Source organism: Podarcis liolepis (assembly GCF_965112155.1).
Source record: "Podarcis liolepis genome assembly, chromosome: 2".
Lineage (NCBI taxonomy): Eukaryota > Metazoa > Chordata > Lepidosauria > Squamata > Lacertidae > Podarcis > Podarcis liolepis.
In genome coordinates, this window is record NC_139555.1 from 80,144,302 (window position 1) to 80,164,610 (window position 20,309).

General features: G+C 40.1%; 1 protein-coding gene and 1 long non-coding RNA gene across 2 annotated transcripts in view; one reads left to right on the forward strand and one right to left on the reverse strand.

Annotated features, from left to right (window-relative positions):
- The window catches only part of FAM120A (family with sequence similarity 120 member A), a 50,900-nt gene that overhangs the window by 5,146 nt on the left and 25,445 nt on the right, over nt 1-20,309 (reverse strand). The window contains exons 4-16 of the mRNA XM_083489211.1: nt 17,814-17,942; nt 16,681-16,777; nt 13,885-13,982; nt 13,448-13,731; nt 11,907-11,994; nt 11,379-11,603; nt 10,408-10,582; nt 7,580-7,829; nt 6,711-6,825; nt 4,245-4,454; nt 3,462-3,645; nt 2,046-2,183; nt 359-500 (exon numbers count right to left, since the gene is read on the reverse strand). Of these exons, the coding sequence (XP_083345337.1) occupies nt 359-500; nt 2,046-2,183; nt 3,462-3,645; nt 4,245-4,454; nt 6,711-6,825; nt 7,580-7,829; nt 10,408-10,582; nt 11,379-11,603; nt 11,907-11,994; nt 13,448-13,731; nt 13,885-13,982; nt 16,681-16,777; nt 17,814-17,942 (2,135 nt within the window). The remainder of the gene's footprint in view (nt 1-358; nt 501-2,045; nt 2,184-3,461; nt 3,646-4,244; nt 4,455-6,710; nt 6,826-7,579; nt 7,830-10,407; nt 10,583-11,378; nt 11,604-11,906; nt 11,995-13,447; nt 13,732-13,884; nt 13,983-16,680; nt 16,778-17,813; nt 17,943-20,309) is intronic.
- The window catches only part of LOC310700224, a 103,817-nt gene continuing 87,968 nt past the window's right edge, over nt 4,461-20,309 (forward strand). The window contains exon 1 of the long non-coding RNA XR_014522505.1: nt 4,461-4,950. This is a non-coding gene — a long non-coding RNA (uncharacterized lncRNA). The remainder of the gene's footprint in view (nt 4,951-20,309) is intronic.

Sequence of the window (20,309 nt, forward strand, 5' to 3'; positions counted from 1 at the left end):
CTCTCAAATGATCAACACCTTACAGGCAGCAGCTGCCTTAGCAAAATATGAGTAAAAACAGGCAACAATAGTGAAAGAATTATATGTTGAGATTTGGTTCAGATCAATGGTCAACATGAAAGATATTAACTGTTATATATAGCTGATATAATTATAGCTAACTTCCCATTAGGTAAAATCATTTCTGAACTTTTCAGAATGTCTGACCCACATTAATTTTTTACACCCAAACTTTCTGAAATAAAAGGTACAATAATTGCCCTTTTCTGTACTTTAATAAAAGCCAGCTGCCACTTCTTTTGCCATTGCTAAATTCCAAAGCCAAGCCAATATTAATTTATGATTTATTTCTGCCTACCCTCTTGTGGGCCCTCCGACAGAAACCACCTGCAGAGGAAACGGCCCTCTCCCTCCACGACCACGTCTGCTTCCAGCCCAGTGGCCAACCACAGTGCCAGCTATTTCGAGTTTCCCTCCCTGAGAAGGAATAGGTTGGACACCTGTACAAAGATGAAAAGAGAGATTGCTATTTGCAGCTACAATTCAGAGAACAGAGTACATGGACTTCCAACTTTCCCTGAAAATACTGCTTTCCTTCCAAAGACTGGGTTTTCATTGCACATTCAGGCACGAAAGATTCTAAGTTTTGTATTAAGGTTCCTTTAATTTATTTAAAATAGTTTGGATGGTCCTTCCTGGGGGCAACGTTATCAGCATCATAATTTACAATAATCTGACGCATGCTACATTTACAATCTACACTCCCCTTTTCAAGATTAGATCCTGTTGAGATTATTGACCATTTTGCACTCATTTTATCCAGTTAGGTTCAATGGCCTCAGCGTAACCAAGACCACAACTGGATACTGGGTCCCAGAGGTCTCGTGGCACCTTCCTAAAGCTGGGTAAACCTGCGATTGCAGCTGTACGCAGGTGGGGAAAGGGAACAAATAAAGGAAGAGAGAGTTTATTCCAGTCTCCAATTGCTTATTTCCACACACCGTGCACAACTGCGATCTTGTAAGTAAAATAAACAGTAAGATGTGAGATACCTGCATGCAAAGAGAATGCCAGAAATCCCCACTTTTAACCACCCCACATGTGTTTTATCTTTTAAAAACTCGGGGGTGGGGAGAGATCCTTCATTACCTCTCTGTTCCAGAATATGTCTCAACTCAAATTCAAGTGTTCACGTGTGAGTATTTACAAGTCATAATCAAATCATTTCCAATAATCTATGGGATAAATGTTAACTAGATATGACAGTTAAAGCTGATAAAATGAAAGGGTTTAAACAGGTAGAAGCAATGTGGTTACAAATTAGGCCCCAGCGTTAACATACTAATTACTACAGCGCTAGCGAAGGCAGGGAAGTACATTCTTCTCTATACTGTACAATCAACTCTAATAGTACAGCAGCTGCTTCATTGGGCTTCAGACAGCCAGAAGTGTCAGTTACTAGCTAAAGCTCTGATGTTAGAGAGCTTGCAGGAATTTGTTGGAAGTAATTAAAATGCGGGGGGGGGGGGGCTTCCTGTTCCACTATTTTATTATTAAGGAGGAAATTGGAAAAAACACTGTTCCCTTCAGAAATACATGCCCAGCTTCTGAAACATGAACACCTATGAGCTACTTACAAATAAAACATCAGCAATGTTTCCTGCTACTTTTATCCTGCAGCTGATTTCAAAACAAGCAAAAAACCCGTGTTGAAGCGCATGTTGCCTTTGAAAAATTGTTTGTCCAAAAATTGGAAACAAACCTTTAAAAGAATGCGTGCATTTCACCAGGTGTGCGTTTAATTTTGGAGGCGAGAATGTGACTCCTGTAGCATGTCACAGAGTTCTGAGTAATAGGCGTTAGTGAACGACGTGACAGCAATCCGAGGGGGTAGGTTGTACAGCAAAATGACAGCTGCGTTTGGTTACAGGAGAGAGGGATGGAGAGAGAAAGCGAGGAGGTCCCTGTTTAAAAATCTCAGACCAGGGTGAGGTGAAGAAGGCTACTGCCGTAAGGTGTTAAGAAAAGGGGTTTGGTATAATTACCGCCCTGAAACTTGCTAGTCCTGTTGCCGTCATTGCCAGAGAAGGCTCCGGAGTGTCCTCCTGCAGCAGCCATCCGGAAGGCTCGATAAGCGCCTGTTGCGACTGTTTCCCCATAGGGGCCTCCAAAGCCATAGACTCCTGTGAGACCCAGGGGGAAAGAGACAGGGGGAAACCGTGAGGGGGAAGGGGGACATACAGGAGTTCCCCCGAAAAATAAGCTATTGACCTCTGCTGGTGTGACCAGAGTTTCCCTCCAAAAGCACAGGGCTGCACATTGAGAATATGCCGATTTAGCACCCAACAGCAAACATGGAAGTCCCATCGCCCAACCAGAAATTGGTGAACATAGAGAGTTTGTCAACCATTTTTAAATTTACAGTTGACCGCCTGCTGTACAGGAATTCTTCAACAGGCAGAAGATATGGACCCTATCCACCATTTTGGACCGTTGGCTTGTATGTCACTTTAAGGAAGTCATTTTATAAGGAAATCATGGCAGTTAAACATACACCTTAAAACACTAATGTGATCATGCAACAGACTGTACTGCAACATATTCTACTGAATTTATACTGCCTCCACATTGTGTCAGCGATATAAATATCAGACGATATTTCCCAGTTGCCAGACATACAGAAGCATGAACTTTTCATCACGTATGATGATGCAAGGGGTCTCCAACCATGCTGGGTCATATGTGAATTGCTGAGGAGTACACACTCACTCGGGTTGCCTCCCCCCCCCCCATGGGTAACACACCCTCCTCATAACAGCTTGCAAACAGACAGACCAAAAGTGATGCCTCCTTCTGAATTTCCTTTATTTTATCTGGGGGCCTCAAGAAACCACCACTGCATTAAAGCTTGCAATGGTAGACCATAAGACTCATTGTTATCCTGTAAAACTCAAGGATCTGGTGGTCCACAAGTTACAGGGAGCACCAGCTGACAACCCCCCCCCCCAGGTTTTCAGTTACTCAACGCACAATGACAAATGCCATGATTGTTATAGATGGTAAGCATGTTTATGTGCTAAACCATATAAATAAGTAAAAATATATTACACAGTACTGCACTATACAAATAGTATTATGGTGATTATTATTTCTTAAATATGTTAGTTGCTTTACCTTGTCCAAGGCCACCCAAAGAGACTTAGAACAAACCAAACAAACCTGCCACCCAACACAGATACATCAAAACTAAGGGGGAAAGAGAAATACATTTAAAACACCCCACCCACTTCTAAAAGGCCACAGATAGTTAATGGCCAAAGGTCTGGTTATAGAGGAAGTTTTTGCCTGATGCCTAACGATATAGAACGATGGCACCAGGCAAGACTGCCTAATTATACTAATAACATTGTCAAAATTTATTTTGGATGAAATGCTACATGTTAACAGTGACACATGCTTACCAGGAAAGCCTCTGCCTCTGCCCTGAGGTGGTGGAAGTGGCCCAAAGTGCCGAGGGTATACAGAACCTGGATAAAAAGGCATGGCAGGCGGTGGAGGAAAAGGAAGTGGATGGTTCTGCCGGGAGAAATTTAAGCCTTCGAGGATGCTCTGGCGCATCTTTTCAACCTTGGCAGCTTGTTCAGTCTACAATAAAAAAACACACAGCACAAACACATTTGAACGACAAATGGAAGTGCCTCTTGGTCAAACCCCTGTTATGGTCAACGTCTTCCTTCCTACAGTTCACAGGACGAAGATCCAGCCCAGCCCCATGTCTGGATCTTGGAGTGGTGACAGGAGTAGCTTGAGAAACCAACGTACTTCCAATGTATTTCTTACATGTTTATTCTAGAAAGCTAAATATTCTGACTGACCCCTTCTAAATTCAAATATGCTATTCTACAAAATCATTTATCAATCAAGAATCAACATCAGGTCTTAAACACATAAACATAGTATTCTGCATTCAAACAGGCCCAGGATCTTTAGTAGGATAAGGTCAATACAATTTGTCAAGCTCTTTTTATTTAGGCACATGAACATATGTTAGATAAAGTATGACTCACCAACCTTTTGACTTAACAGCCCTCCAAATTAAGTCAATCTAATTACCAAATGTGATTTATTTAGTTAAAGTAAGCATTCTATTTTATTTTTTACCAAAGGGATTTGCAACTGACTAACTCGACTCAAAACTAGTGAATTTTCCATAGGCATAACAGACACCTGAGGAGCGAACATACCTGACCATCACAGAGGTCAATGAGAGGAACTTTCTCCCGGGTTCCTTTGATGAGCTTGGTCTGGAACAGCTTCCCATCAAAGTACATCCATGGACAACAATGCTCCCAAGGAATAGGTTGCCCGCAAGCATCATTTGCAAACAATGCCATGTCAACACCGCTCATAAACAATGCTGACAGCTGAATTCCTCGAGGATCTAAATTCTCAATCTTTGAAGACAGAAAATGAAACCGCAGTTGACTACCAGCCGTACAAAGTTATAGGCTTCAAGCACACTTATTAAGAGCTTATTACTGAAAGAGTACAGGTAAAGCCACATGACCTTGCACCTGCTAGTTAAGTTAAACTTGCTTAAAGCCCATTAAAATAGTCTGCCTGTGTGCAGTTAAATTTACATTTCTCTGTATCTGAAAAATGTGCCCATTGAAGACTATTTAATACAAATGCAAGTAAATTGCAGATAACTGTTTTTCAGGACTTGATCACTGTGGAAAAACCAGTACAGTGGTACCTCGGGTTAAGTACTTAATTCGTTCTGGAGGTCTGTTCTTAACCTGAAACTGTTCTTAACCTGAAGCGCCACTTTAGCTAATGGGGCCTCCTGCTGCTGCCGTGCCACCAGAGCACGATTTCTGTTCCCATCCTGAAGCAAAGTTCTTAACCCAAGGTACTATTTCTGGGTTAGCAGAGTCTGTAACCTGAAGCGTATGTAACCCAAGGTACCACTGTACAAGAAAGTAGGCTATTTAGAAAACTCTGCTTCTTCCCCTTCTCCTTCCCTTCTAGGTTGTTTGTAGGAAGAGATAAGGCTTGCAGGTCCCTCCTTCACAATAGGGGTAATGAATGGCCAAACCTAGAGATTCCACAGTTAATTTGGGAATGCAATCTATTTGGAAATGCTTTAAAAAGCCGTATAAAAAAAGGGACTTAGGTTTGCCATGGGCACTGGATTCTGCACAGTCCCGGGATCAGTTTGGCTGTTCCACTTCTCCCTGTGGCAAAACAAGCTAGAAAAGGACCACCCTCACTCTATTGTGGCGTGGGGCTGGGAGAGAAAAAGAATGTCCAAACAAGTTATGAGTAAGAAAATATTTAAAACAAAGCAGCCCCATGAGAAATGAATGTATTGATTAGCAGCAAGTACTATGGAAATTAGAGACGCAGATCTTTATTAATCCAGTTAGTAGAATAGAAAACAACCGCAGTAAAAATTTAGGCCTATTACTTCTTACCAGTATATTTAGCTTTAAAAAAAGGAAAAGAGGTCCTGCAACAAAGTGTAACACTTTTGTCCAGGGTTCTGGCTACTCTATTCCATTTCCCTTCTCCCTGGTTTCCCACCCCCTTCCCTGAGTTCAGCACTTTGTGTGCACTGAGCATGTGTGGTCCACGATAGGCTGTTTCTTCTTTTGTTTTCTTTGTTTTTTAGGTAGTGAGATGGGCTAGAGAGCCATGGTGGGAGGTATACAGTGGTGCCTCGCAAGACGAAATTAATCCGTTCCGTGAGTCTCTTCGTCTAGCGTTTTTTTTGTCTTGCGAAGCAACCCTATTAGTGGATTAGCACTATTAGCGGTTTAGCGGCTATTAAAGGCTTAGCAGATTAGCGGCTAAAAGGCTATTAGTGGCTTAGAAAAAGGGGGGGAAGCGGGGAGAAAGCGGAACACTCGCAAGACGTTTTCATCTTGCAAAGCAAGCCCATAGGGAAAATCGTCTTGCGAAGCAGCTCAAAAACGGAAAACCCTTTCATCTAGCGGGTTTTCCGTCTTGCGAGGCATTCGTCTTGCGGGGCACCACTGTACCTCTCTAAGGAAGTATAAGTTGCTAGCAAGGAAGCAGTGGGCAGTGACGAGGGGGACAGACAGACCAGGGACCAGGAAAGTAGAGAAGGCAAGGAAAGGAAAGGGAAGCAATAGACAAGGCAAACAAAAACAATGACTCCTTTGAGATGGGACAGAACCTTGACTAGTATGCTTAATTAGCAGAAGTCCAAACCCCTCTGTTTCAAAGTTAGGCACCAAAACCCTAGGGTTACCCAGTAGGGTCGGCTAATTAAAGTGACTATAAATCAGCATTCTTCCTATTTCCTGAACAGAAGATGCACAATTAGTTCCATGAAATAATTAAAGGTATATTGGTTTATAGCTGACACACAGGGGTTCCACGGAGAAAAGAGTGAATCAAGGAAAGTGATATATTCTTGGGAAACCCTTTATTACAAGTTTGAAAGCTACAGATGCAAAGGAAATAAAATACCAAGTAAAGAAGTGAATAGATGATATCACAATTACGACGAACAAGTTAAGAGTTCACTTGGAGTTGAAACCAGAACCCCTTCTCTCACTCACACTCTCTCTCACTCACACACTTACACTTGCATAACACACGCATATGGATTAAGTTAAGAGTACTGACAAAGAAATGGGATTGCTTGTATTATGGATTAAAAGCCAAAGTTCTAAAGTCACCTTTAGTTCCTGTAGTTGGTCAGGTTCATATAGTTTTGGAGATAAAGCTTGAGCCAGGAAGGCATCAAGTTCCTGGCGACGAAGTATCCGAACCCCAGGCCATTGCACCATATATCTACAGAGACAGACAGCACTGAATCAGCATTGCTTGGAAAGCTGTGGTACCATTACTTATAATTTCTGCATATAGGAATTGAAAGTCCCACAACCACATGGAAATTATATAATGACATAACAATACTTGGCACAAACCTGCAAAAAGTTAGCACTTAAAAGTTCCATTATTTTTTTAATTGGGAGACATTTACATTCTCTTCTTAATTCTGCTATTGAAATCAATGAAATTAAGAAGTGCTTTATAGTAGGCTTCTTAAGCTAGCGTTGTGACAACAATAAAAACTGGTGTATATTAGATCAGTAAATTTAATATGAAAAATTCAAGCACAACTAAGCTTGAAGAGCATGTAAAACTACATCATCATAGAGATATTATTAATGCTAGATTAAATTAGTTAAGCCATATGGTTTGCATTCACTTGCCAAAGTTAAGGGCAAGACACCTCGGCTTGAATCCTAAGATTTTCTCGCAGTCGTGCAACAGGGATGATAACCACTGATGCTGCCTCTACCTGCAGATCTCCAGCCCGATATCCCAAGTCTGGAGTGACTACCTAGCCCTCAGGAACAAATTCTGAGGTAGTGCAGCAGGCTGAAAAGGGAGAGCGGAGCCATGAAAAACCTGTTCCAGGAATGAGACTGGAATTGCTCATGGGAGGAAACCTCTGTCTTTAAATGGATTAAAGCAGGTGGCTATCTTGTGGCTCTAGATGAGTGTTTATCCTACACAAAAATCCAGTCAACGTACTCACCGTAATACACAGCAGAGCACCATAAGGTGAGTGGGCACATTAGATGGGTTGAGCATTGCTGGTGTGTCTGACCTCATACAGGCCAAGAAAGCCCTCATTCGTCGATTCTTGTCCTCTACCGCCTTCCCCAGCCACAGTTTCTTCAAATTGGGACAGGTCCATTCCCTAAATGCAAGAGCTTCTACCAACTCAGGAGTCTGGGGGGACTTTCCTTTGTAAGCAGCCCATTCCTTAATTATCACCGGTGAAACTACAGAATGAAAAAAAGGAAACCAAATACTTTCAACTTCTGTACACATTTATCAAGGCTGAAATCCAGCCAGCATATTTAAGCTACTCATATACAGTATACATGGACAACACTTGATAATTTTTATATCTCCCGGATTTATATGAAATGCATTAACACCTAAGTTGAAATTGCAGGTTGGTGGCTGGATATGCCATTGGACGAGTCAAATGTATTGAGAGACAAGACTTGGTTCTTTCCAGCTCTGATTCTACCTGATCTTGGAAGTTATTGTAAGTATGTTGGCCTGAATTCTAAGTTTCCATTTGCGAACAGAATACAGCTTTCCTGTCCACTTCCTCTAAATCTGCTTCTGGAAGAAAGGGGATACTAGAAAAAAGTATGGGATATGGTACAGGGGGCAACAGGTAGAGGGGAGTTGGTGCGAACAGGTATCACCCCTTGTTTGAACAAAAAACTAACCTACAGCATCCAAATCAGCTCAGACAACCCCCTCATTTACGTGGGGGTTACATTTCGAGACATCGCGTGTGTCAGTGAAATTGCGTATATTTGAAACCCCATTGAAAAAACCTGCAAACACCCTGTTCTGCCCCTTTTTGTGACGTTTTTGGGTCACTTCCGGGTTTGGTGCAATGAGTGTGTTGTATGTGCAGCCGTGCACATACTGAACATATGCAAACGGTGGGGTTGCTTGTATGTATCTTCTTAATGGAGATTTGCAAAGGCCAAAAACAAAGGTGAAGCTTGGTTAAACAATACTGCTGCATGATCATTTCTGCATTCTGTAAGGTTCTGCTTCTCCCTTCAGGCTTGAAGCTTTTCTAGGACTTGTAGAGTATGCCAAGCACTACTGCCATCTTGTTACGCTCTTTAAAACTGCAAACCATTTTTATTTTTGTCTTTTACTTTTGTATTTCTTGTTTTTATGTAATTCCTTTTTCTGAAACTTTAATAAATATTTTATAAAAAAACAAACAAACAAAAACTGCAAACCAATATTGAGATTGAAATGCAGAAGACAGAAATCTTACCTCTGCCTTCTGGGGAGTATCAGAAAAGCTGTTTTCTGAAAGCCAGACTAAGGCCAGAACTACATTCTGTAGCCTACTCACACTTGGAAACCCAGGCCACTGTTTGCCCTCTGCAAAGCAGCATTGGAGGGACCACGTGCAGATGAGGAGTGGGGGGGGGGGGGCAAGAGATGGGGTGCTTACCCCTTCTGCCCGCTTGTCCCCTGCCAGGTTTCCAGAATAGTGTTTTCATCTCAAATGGTATGGTTCCTTCCCACTCAGCAAAGGCAATGGCAAAAGATCCCATGCCACTCTGGTGTGAATTTGGTCTGAGTTGTATCAGAAGAATTAATTTCAGAGGACCTTGTGCAGGACATGTTTCCAGTGAATTGTGTCCAATAGGTGGACATTTATGCACAGTACATATTCAAGCTCTTCTTGTCCAGCTATGCTGAATACAAGATACTAAACGTTAACAGCAATACTGGGTTCAGAAAAGATTTCATTTCACAAGTTAGACGGTTCTGTAATTCCTATTTTGTTTTATTTAACAAAATGTATATACTGCTTTATTGCATGAAAACCTCTAAGCGATTTACAAAAATATAAAATAAAATATTCTCTATAAAAAGTTAAAAACAAATGTTTTAAAACATTCAAAAGGTGATTAAAATCAATAATAGCTAAAAAAAACAGAGCACATGTAACTTCTACGTGTCTGGATAGGGTTGCCTAAACAAAAATGTTTTAAGCGGGCACCAAAAAGAATAATCCAAAGATGCCTGCCTGATGCCAACAGACAGGATTATTGAGGCTTAACTCATTATATTTCTAGTAGTTTTATAGATTTTGACATATCTGCAAGAAAAAAACCATGTTTGGTGCTGTCCCATCAAGGTTATTGCTTAACTGTTTGTGTCAACATTCAGGATAGAGGCCTATTTTACACAAAATACAACCTAACAATGCACTTATTCAATCCTCCAACACACTCACTTTTTAAAGTAACCCAGAAGTCAGTTCAAAATTGAATTCATAATGTGCTAATTATTTATAAATTTTCCTCCAACAAGGTTGGGGAAGAATGAAATATTGTATTTCAGCTACAGATAATGTTCTCTTTTGCTGCTACTGTTTTACAACTGCATTAGTAAGTTTTAAGATTTATGTTTGTAGCAAAATTCAAAGAACTGCTGTTTAGACTGTAGTAGAAAAGTGGTATATAAAGCTTTATAAGGAAATGCTGACTCTGTTCAAACATTATACCAAGCTTAACTAATTTTGAATGATATCTGAATTAACAAACCCATTTTGTAATCAGTCAGAAATCCATTAATCAGAAACTACAGTTATACTAACAATGACAGTGATGTCTGAACTGATAAACCATAGCTGTGGCCATTGTTTCTCCTCCAGAATCTTTTAATTGCATTCTATCAGTTGTATCCAACACTATGAGAATGGATTTCTGCTCAAATGACACTCTAAAACATGGCTGGTGCAAACTATAGTTTGGTATGATGTCCGAGCTCAGCCAGCAATAATAGTAGAAGGCAGATACATACATTCTGGAGGAAGTCTGTTCTTTCTAAAGGCAAGCCTCTCAGTTTTTTTCCTGCTTTCTGCCAAACTGAACAGGACACCGTAAACATACTGACGAACTGGCCTATAAAGAAGAGCAGCAGGAGGCAGGTCTTTGTTTGCTTCATCTTCAATAGAAACTGCAATTTTAATTTCACCCTGTACATGAACAAAATGATTAGTAGCATACAAACTCTTGCAGATTCCAGCATTAGTAGTAGTAGTCCAGCTCTTAGCACCTATTAGCTATGATAAAATGCACAATATAAAGAAACCACTCTGCGTTAAAGTCTTGGATACATTTTTCATAATAAAAATAATTCAAGACCTAAAATCTCATTGGTTGATTAACTGATTCATTTTTTATCCAGTGTTTAGCCTGAGGACAGTTGCCTGGAGGACTTCTTGATGCTGGTGCAAGCCAGCCACAAGAGAAGCACACCGAGATCGAGGTCCTAAAAACTGTGGACCTCAGGACCCACGGATGAATAACTGGTAAACTGTGAGGAAAAGAATGGTCCAGTTTTTCTCAACAGCATTGGGGGAAACAAGGTCTCTTCCATTACTGTGGAAGTACCCTGTTTATGTCATTTGGGTCAAGCCCAGCAGGCTCTGTTGCCAGACATGAATAGGTTGATGGGGCAAGAAGTCAGGAATACTATTAAATTATTTTAACATATGCACTCTACCGAATCTTGGGAGTGCAACAGCAGAAGGCATTCCAGTGCATACAAGAATCTTCACATCTCCCCTGATCCAAACAGATGGTTGGTATGGCATTTCAAAGGGAGAGGGGGGAGTTCTAAACATTTTTAGAAACCCCAGGAAAGGAAAGCTTTAGAAGCACCAGGGCTTCAGCTATGTTTGCACTAATTAATTAAAAGCAAGGGACAACAGCAAGCGTTCACCAATCCTTTTAGGATTCTGGTGCTACTTAAAACTCTGAAAACCTTACCTTGGTTAGAACATGAAAGATGTAGGGATACATTAACCCCTTTTTGTGTCTGTGCTCTGCCACTCTTAATACTTCTGGTGCTACAGGTGGTAATGGAGGAGTGGTAATATCCATATGGTTCCTGGTGGGCATTGACAACAGACATGGGATTTGTGCACTATTGACTTGGTTCCCTTTAACTTCAGCTGCCTGGTTTCCTGAAGAAACAGTAGAGGAACCTTCTGCCTGTAATAGACATAAAAAGTAATCTATAACAGGAACATCTTCCTCTAGCTTTAAATGTGGAAGCTTTGCAACTAAATATCAAGCATCTCTAAGAGAATTTTTGAAAGTAAAATTTGAATATACTTGCAAATGAAGTTAAAAGTCATATGCATGCATGCACAGAGCTCATTGCCCTTCAGGTGTCAAGAGCTTTTCAAATTTCACCTTACAAAAGCAGTCTTTTTATTTTTAGAAAAATCACAGGATTCAGCTGTGCATATAAAATCTAATCAACACAGACTATAGTGATAAGAAGGACTCTACCTTTGTTTGGTCTCCTGGATCCCCACGTCCTTGATTTTCTGACTGGGTTCCTGTTTTCTCCCAGCGCAATTTGTTCCCACCAACATGACTGGGGGGGGGGGGGAAGAATGCCACACTATTTTTATTTTCAGAATTATAATTCAAAGGTACTGTTAAATAGTATCAAGATAAACACAACCCCCCCTTGTATTTGCAGAGTTTGTTTACAGGTTCAATTCAAAGTGTTTTTGACATTTAGCACACCTTCATGGTTTGAGTCGAGGGCACCAGTGATATCATGTTTCTCCACATGCAACTGCCCATGTGCTAAGGTTTTCAGCAAAGGTCCTTTTCTAGGTTCGCTTCCACCTGGAAGAAAGCCTGTGGTGCCAAAATACTTTCTCCAGGACGTCTCATCTGGTGCTTAACACTAATGTCAAGTGCTACACAAAGAGCTTTTTGGTTTCCCCAGGCATTTTAATTTGGCTTAAGGGCAGCTGTTCTTTTAGAACTGCTGCTTTTAGTGTACTTGTTGTATGTTTCAATTATATCATATTATTTGATCTTGGATTTTTGTAAGCATCCGTGGGAATTTATTAAAAGGATGGAACACAAATAAGATCGTTGCATAAGTTCATCGTTAGGGGTGATACTTGCACCCTAAGTTGTGTAAAGTTGACAGGTGAACAGCCACTTACCTGATGGCCTATGGCAAGTAAGAGTAGTCTCCAGGGGATCAGGCAATGAAGTTTTATATACAGTGGTACCTCTGGATGTGAACGGGATCCGTTCCGGAGCCCCATTCGCATCCTGAGTAGAAAGTAACACACGACTGCACGTCTGCGGGTTGCGTTTTGTCGCTTCCACGCATGATGTCATTTTGAGCATCTGCGCATGTGCGAGCAGTGAAACCTGGAAGTAACGCATTCCGTTACTTCCGGGTCGCCGTGGAGCATAACCTGAAAACGCCCAACCTGAAGCATATTTACCCGAGGTATGACTGTATATTCAAAAGAGCTCCCCCCCGCCGCCTTTTAGGTGAAAAATGGCTAACATAGGCACATGCACATACCAGTAAAAATTGGGCTACTAACCTTCTAACTGATATAAACTAATTTCTGAAATAAGTCTTCACTCTCTTTAGCCAACCAGGGGAAATTGGGAAGCCAAATACTGTTGCCTCTGCTCTCTACCTATTTCACAAATCAATCAGTTTAAAGGATCCAACACTTAACATTGTCTGGTATAAGCTTATTCACTTCCTACCCTGCACATCATACACACAACTAATAAACATTGTTATAGCAAAAATTTAATATCCTCTACATCTTGGCTGATACAAGATTAGTTTACTTTTTAAATTTTGCTCATTTATCTGAAAACGTTTCTGTGCCACCAGCATTAACAAAACAAAAGACAAAATACATTACAATTAAGTAGATCACATCAACTGAATATAGAAACAACAGCAGGTGCATGAACATTTCTCTGTGACAGTAAATTCAAAGACGCTACTAGCAACTTTCTTTTCCAGTCCTGCTAGTAACACATGATGTACTTACTTCACAGCGCTGCCACTGCCTTCATCATTGTCTGAAGATGATGATGTAGAAGAGGCAGGAAAGTATGTTGAATCCACATGATTGGGGCTCCCACTCTGAGCTGGGTTTATTGGAGAGGATCGTTCATATAGTGGTGTATGTTTTCCTTCATGAGGAATGTTGCTGTAGTTGTTCTGCTCAGAAATATTTTTCCCACCTGCATCCAAGGTGATGGCTGGTTCCGAGAGGCTATAGGGATATGGACCCTGACCTTGGGTATTACCTTGACTAGACATATGCTGGGCCTAAAGGGGGGGGGAAGTATATTATAAATTATAGCTGCTTCTTCATAAATCAGAGCACACTGCTCATACTCTATATATGTGCGACACACATTTCTCAAAAACAATTGAAGAGTGCTGGTGGGGAGAAAAGAGGAAAAAGCAGAGTATACTTGCCACATGTTTTGCTTGGAGAGGGGTCTGTGGAATGTTAAGCATCTGAGCAGAGACATACGGTGGCACTATACCCGGCATTCCAAATTGATTTGGTCTGGCTATTACAGGAAAAATCAAAACAAATTCAGTCTCATGCACAGCCTGGCCAGAGTTGCATTTTAGGCGAATCCTCAATAGGACAAAGTAATCATGTAAGAACAAATGCCTGATATTAGGCTTTTGTTCTTTAAAGCTTTGACCTCATTTCCTATAGTACAGGTTACTTCAACACACACAGTGACTGTCAGTTTTGTTTCATTTTCTGCCTCTCTCAGGAGACACATTCACTTCCTCCTAGTCTGATCATTTATTTTTTCTTTCCACTATCTGTTCCTGTTCTGTTTATGTTACAGTCACTCCCACCATTTTAGTATCCATTGTTTACTTTCTATATCCCCGCAGAACAGGAAGTGCAGCAATTTTAATTCTGCATCCAGTTCCGAAGTGGTTTGTTTTTAATATCCTCAGTTCGTGTGCAACACGCAAGAACAGAAGAAAAAATGTGAAATCTTTGAAGTCTTTTCTCACTTTAACCAGGATACTCTCTCAGCAACGAGTTATTAAGAAGTCTTTTTGATTGGTACCACATTTCTCTCTGTCGGTCAGAAATCAAGACTTGAAGAGAGTCAGGCACATGAAGATGGATACATCATGTAAGAGGAAACCAAGTTCAAACAACACTTTAAAGCCATTAATATATCTGCTTTCAATTAGTCTAATGAAGATTTGTTATGTAGGATTTATCCAGAAGAGAGAAAACTGATTTCTATATGTTACCCATCAACCTGGGAGATAGAAAAGTAAAACTAACTCAAATCTGTACCATTTTGACAAGATAGCTTATCTCAGAATAGGGAGGTTATTGTGTGGCTGTCTTGGCGTAAAAAGGCAAGTCTTGCAGAACTTACTATTCTGTGTGATCAAGCCCCAATTATTGTGATTTCCACAGCAAACTGAGGTGAAGTGACATCACTTCAGAACAGACAAAACCCACAGATGGGGAACTGACATTTATCCAGATGGTGTTTTGCCCCAGTTCCAAGCATTTTCTATTTTAAACACTATTTCGCTAATGCAACAAATGTTACCTTTATCAAAAGTTCTAGTTTTAGAGTTCCATATGGTTACATGTGTAGACTAGAACAGTTAGTTATGACAAATGACCACAGTGCTCTTCTACCTCTTTATTTAATAGGGCTGTACACTGTATTCAGACAAATTCCAAAGCATAGAGGAATGCCTTGTCAGTGGGAAAGCAGGATTTGTACGAGACACCAAGGGTGAAGTGGGGATCCATGGAAATGCTTCACGGTGCCTCATCAAAAAAAGGCATTAAAAAAAACCCGACAGGATGTGTGTCTGCTGAATACAAAAATAGTATCTCTAAGCTTATCATGAAACCAGAGTGGAATGACAGGTCAAGCTGGAATTAAATAAAATGTTTTTACCTAGAAAGCAAGTCCCTTTTAGTTTTTCTTACCCCAAAATCAATGTGGAAAGATATCCAGCGCAAAAGCCCGTGGATTTATTTTTCTGAAATTTGGCATGCTCCTTTACTCAGGAGGGGCTAGTGTACCTGCAAATTTCATTCACTTCCATCAAAAAGGGAAAAGTTTATATAGCCTTTTTTTTTGCCTTTCCAATAGCTATCTGGGTGGTGAGCAGATTGAATGAACCCAAAGCTGAACTGGGCACCCTATAAAACATCTTGGATAGAAGTGAGCTGTTTCCCAAATCAGGGGCCAAACTGAATATTGTAGTTGGTGCACACCACTAACGTTTTCAGAAATAGTTAAGACTAGTCTCAGTAATTGTGTCTAATAATCTGATGTAAAACTTATCCAGGATAAAGTTAGTTGTAAGCTCTTTAGATCTTGTTTTTGAAGCAAAATTCACTTTGCTCAAAGGAATTTCTGCACAAAGAGACACACTGGCACATATGCACACTCTCTCTTACACACAAGAACATTTCAAAATAGGATGCTATCCTGGAGGAGAAAAGCAAGCAATAACCTCACCCAGGAATCCCCCTTTTAACCAGATGCATTTCCAAATCTGCATCAAGTATTGCCATGTATGTGGCAAAGAAGCGGTCAGCGCAGAGCTTTCCAAACTGTGTATCGTGACACTTTAGTGTGTCGGCTGCTGTGTGTAGGTGTGTCACACAAACGCTCTCTAAACTCCTCCAAGGGTTAGTTTGCTAGTAAAACTGGATTACTGCATTACAAAATGATCCATGTCTAAAAAGTGTGCTACCAACATGAAAAGTTTGGAAAGCTCTGGGTCAGAGGCATGACACCACAGAGAAAAGGTCCACAGCCAACAAAGACCATGTCTGGGTGCAACATTGGCTTGAGCACTCACACTCTGCCCCCCCAGCGGGGAAGCAAACCACAGACTAGCTGGCTTAATGTTATGTCCAAGCCAGAGCTTGTGACTAACCACAGCAGAGAAGCCAACATCTGCTTGTGCACAAGCTAATCTGCCAATAAGTAACATCAATTTCAACTGCCAGAACTTCTCCGATAGCAGCGAGTGGAACAATTAGAGCAGACACAAGAGTGCCTGTTAGGTACCACAGCTGGATCAGATTACCTACTGATCCAGGATATCAAAATGAAATCTGACTGATTTAATAGGGTAAATGTTGTACGATTTCTCTATTGTCTCCCATCTCCTCCCTGGTGTAGGTCATCTCCTACTGTTTAACCAAATTCTCAGTATCATGCTCAACTCAAAGTAAGTTTCAACACTTACCTAGGTAGTGTGGTGGATGAAATGGCATAGGCTTATTGGTTGCTGAATAATATGCAACTGCTCTCTTAAATCGTTTAACCTTGTCATCCGTTCTAGACTAAAAGACATATTAAAAGCTTTATTAAAATATCTCTCTCTCTCTCTCTCTCTCTCTCTCTCTCACACACACACACACACACACACACACACTAGTATTCTCATTTCTCAAACCTTTATGGGCATACAGACAAGATTGCAGTAAGATTCAGTACAATAAAATCGCTCAGCAAAATCTACATCTAGCTATTAAATTAAGGTTGTATAACATTCACAAATCTTCACTTTATGTTGCAGAAACCTGACTACTATCTCCATCTTATCTCTATCCTGAGTAAACATAAGGCTAACTTACATTCATCTGAATGCCACTCCCTGCTAACAAAAAATCAGTGCACAACTGATGCATGTGGAGTGCAAAAGAACACGCACAACTGATTTTATATGACTCTGTCCTCGGGCATAATCTCTCTGCGAGAGGTCTTTTATGGACTCTCCCTACCGTATTGCCGAAGGTGGCACATTCAGTCTTGCTAGCATGTATGCCCTGTGTTGATTCAGGTTGGTCCAATGGGAGATAGGTAGCCACTGGCTCCTCACATCGCACCATCTCTAGACTTGCACAGAAGCTGTTCCTGATTTTACTACTAAGTTCTTGAAATTCGTTGTCTAACAATCTGCGTTTAATTATCTCAAATGCAGGATTTGAGCTCTACTGAGATTCCTATCCGTTGTTTTTCCCCCTACATCCCTCTTAACCACCCTGATGATTAGTACTATTCAGCTAGCATGGTCACAACAACACTGTTAGGTTCAGGCCTATAATGCAACCACAACCAAAACTGAAATGTTAGTAGCCATGCTTGTGTTACTAAAAGTCTTTGGTGTTAACATTGCCATAAAGCTGTACCCGGTATTATGGAAATTTACAGAACCCAAAAAAGCAAACCCAACTTACACATCCTTGGACATGACAGTGATAAGAGAGAATAGTGATAGGCAGGCATGTGAACATGAGTACACACAAAGCAGAAGTTGACTTTGTACAATTGTACTTTAAAATGAGTCTACAACTATGATCTTTGTTCCTTCCTTACCTGTGAATGTTGAAAGACATCTTTAGCTATGGCATCCAAATCAGAAGTGTCCTGAATATTGCGGACATAGTCAGCTACAGCTTTGATCACTACATCACAGGGTGGTAAAACTAACTGGTGTGCTCGTACCTAGAAATACAAACACATGTTAATATGCCACAGCAGCTCCCTAACATAGCTCAGTTTTGTAGCTAGTAAGCTGATCAACTAAAATTCCATTGTAAAATATGTTAACAAGTAATTCTACCAACACAAACAGAATTTAAAAGCTTGTATATATCAGATAGTGACCAATTTCTGGGGAGACTTTTAATAGAAAGAAGGATCTCAAAAAAATACTCTAAATATGAATTATTATTACATGTCTGTTCAGCAAATGAGATGCCTACATCTAAATATGCAGCAATTTCTTTAGTAATTAAGTGGCAGCCACTGAAGCATTTCCATAAGGGATGTGTGAGCATAATCAAGTGGAAGCCAAGTTTTCAAGCTAATGGCAACAAGTAGGAAGAAGAAATGTATAATTAAATGGAAACATGGGAAGAGTAATTTGGGAGGAGTTTGCAAAGTGGATAAAGGTAAATGATTTTAAATTGATTTTACAATTCTAATTATGTGGTGTCTTTCCTAAAATAACCTGGTTTAAAATGAAATCTAAATACAAAGCATGTTAAAATCTACTTGTCTCTTTAAAATGAATTGTGGCCTGATAGCAAACACATCTTAAATAGGCTATTTTTCTAATAAAGCAAGAATTACAGGGACAAATGTCTAACTTCCGAAGTTGACAAAATGGCACAATGAACTATTTAATTATTATTTGTTACTATGGCCTAACAAGAGTTTAGCAGGCCATCACAGGTGCTGGAAGCTAGGAGATGCTAATCCACATTTTACCCAGCATTCCAACAGCCCACATGGGTGACCTTGTGCAAATGTTTTGCTACATGAACTTTGCAATGTATTCCTTTTCAAAGTATGGCACTGTAACCAACAGAATGGTTTCCATGATCGCATGGAAACACGGTTTTTGTGTGTGTACTACCGACCAGCCTTGCTTCTGGAAAGTTCCAGACACTTACAACTCAGTCCTACGCCTATTTACTAGGAAGTATTGATGTTCAAAGAAACTTTGTTACAAATAACTGTGCACACAATTTCAGCTGCAGACATGTGTTCTTCCTTTGCTTCCTTGAGCACATACAAAGAGGGCTAAGCTGCTTTTCTCGAAGCAGTTCCAATTCTGCAATTGATGCAGACTACGTGGTAAAAGATTCTGGATTATATTCAATCGCAAACGAACACATTAATTATTGTAGCAATCAGATAGCATGCATGCTTGCCCAGGAAATATATTAATTTCACAACAAGAAATCCGATTTAAATCAATGCACCCTTGGACAAGTGTGTATTAAGGTAAATGTCAAACTATGAACCTCTGACATTTACTAGGAGTTCTTAACATTTTAGGGAGCCAGTGGAATATTTCAGACAATTCTGACATTAGTGGAAGTATTTTAAAGCCAACCAAGTGTCTTTGACCAAAGACATTATTGTTTCAATAATTCACTGATAATGTCCAGAGTAAGTTTTGTGGGAAATTGTTCAAATATTTGCCAGTAATGGGAGAGAAAGGAGGATGAAATTTGGTCACTGTCAGAAAAAAAGCACTCAGTTTGCCTTAAGATTCTTTGATTGTTGGCATGCATCTGTCTCGGCAAGACAGTGAAGAAGTGCGTTTTTGGACGCCTTGAAAATTTCACAGTTTACCATTTCCTAAGGACCTCCAAAGACTTTAAGGATTACCAATAAACATTGGCATTCACTGAACCTCTTATGCTTACTGCAACATATACATTAGCTCAAAGTTGGTAAAGTCTCTGGCTTTTATTTGCACAACTCCCACAAAAATATACTTTAATAGATTGATTTCAGCATTCATTTAAAAAGCTTCCTTCATTTCCATACAGGCATCCTATGTGAACAGCCCTGAGATATTTTGATGGAAGGTGGTATAAAAATCGAATAAATAATGAAAGTAATAATAATATAAGCAAGCTTCACTTTAATCAGTTGAGCTTACTCCTAAGTACATATGCATAGGATTGCAGCCTAAAAAATAACTTGCCATATTCATGTTATTCCCAACACAACAACACTTTTATTACAAGGACGGTTTTAAAGAATTTATCATGCTCTAGACGCCATAAAACAAATTTCTTTGAACTATGCAACAATTTTGTTTAATTAAAAGTATTCAATTCATTCATGATCAGCATTTGTACTTTATTATAGTGCTTCACTACAGTGTTTTATTTAAATATTTTGGGTGTTGTTGTTTTTAAAAAAGGGTGGGATCTACACTTATTACTAAAACAAACCTACAAATAGTTCAAGGTGAGGTTCCACGGTCTAATATCATCAGTGCTTTTCCTGAAAATCTACTGATTTCAGAGAACTTATTCTGAACAAATACGCTAATCTTGTGGTGGCAAC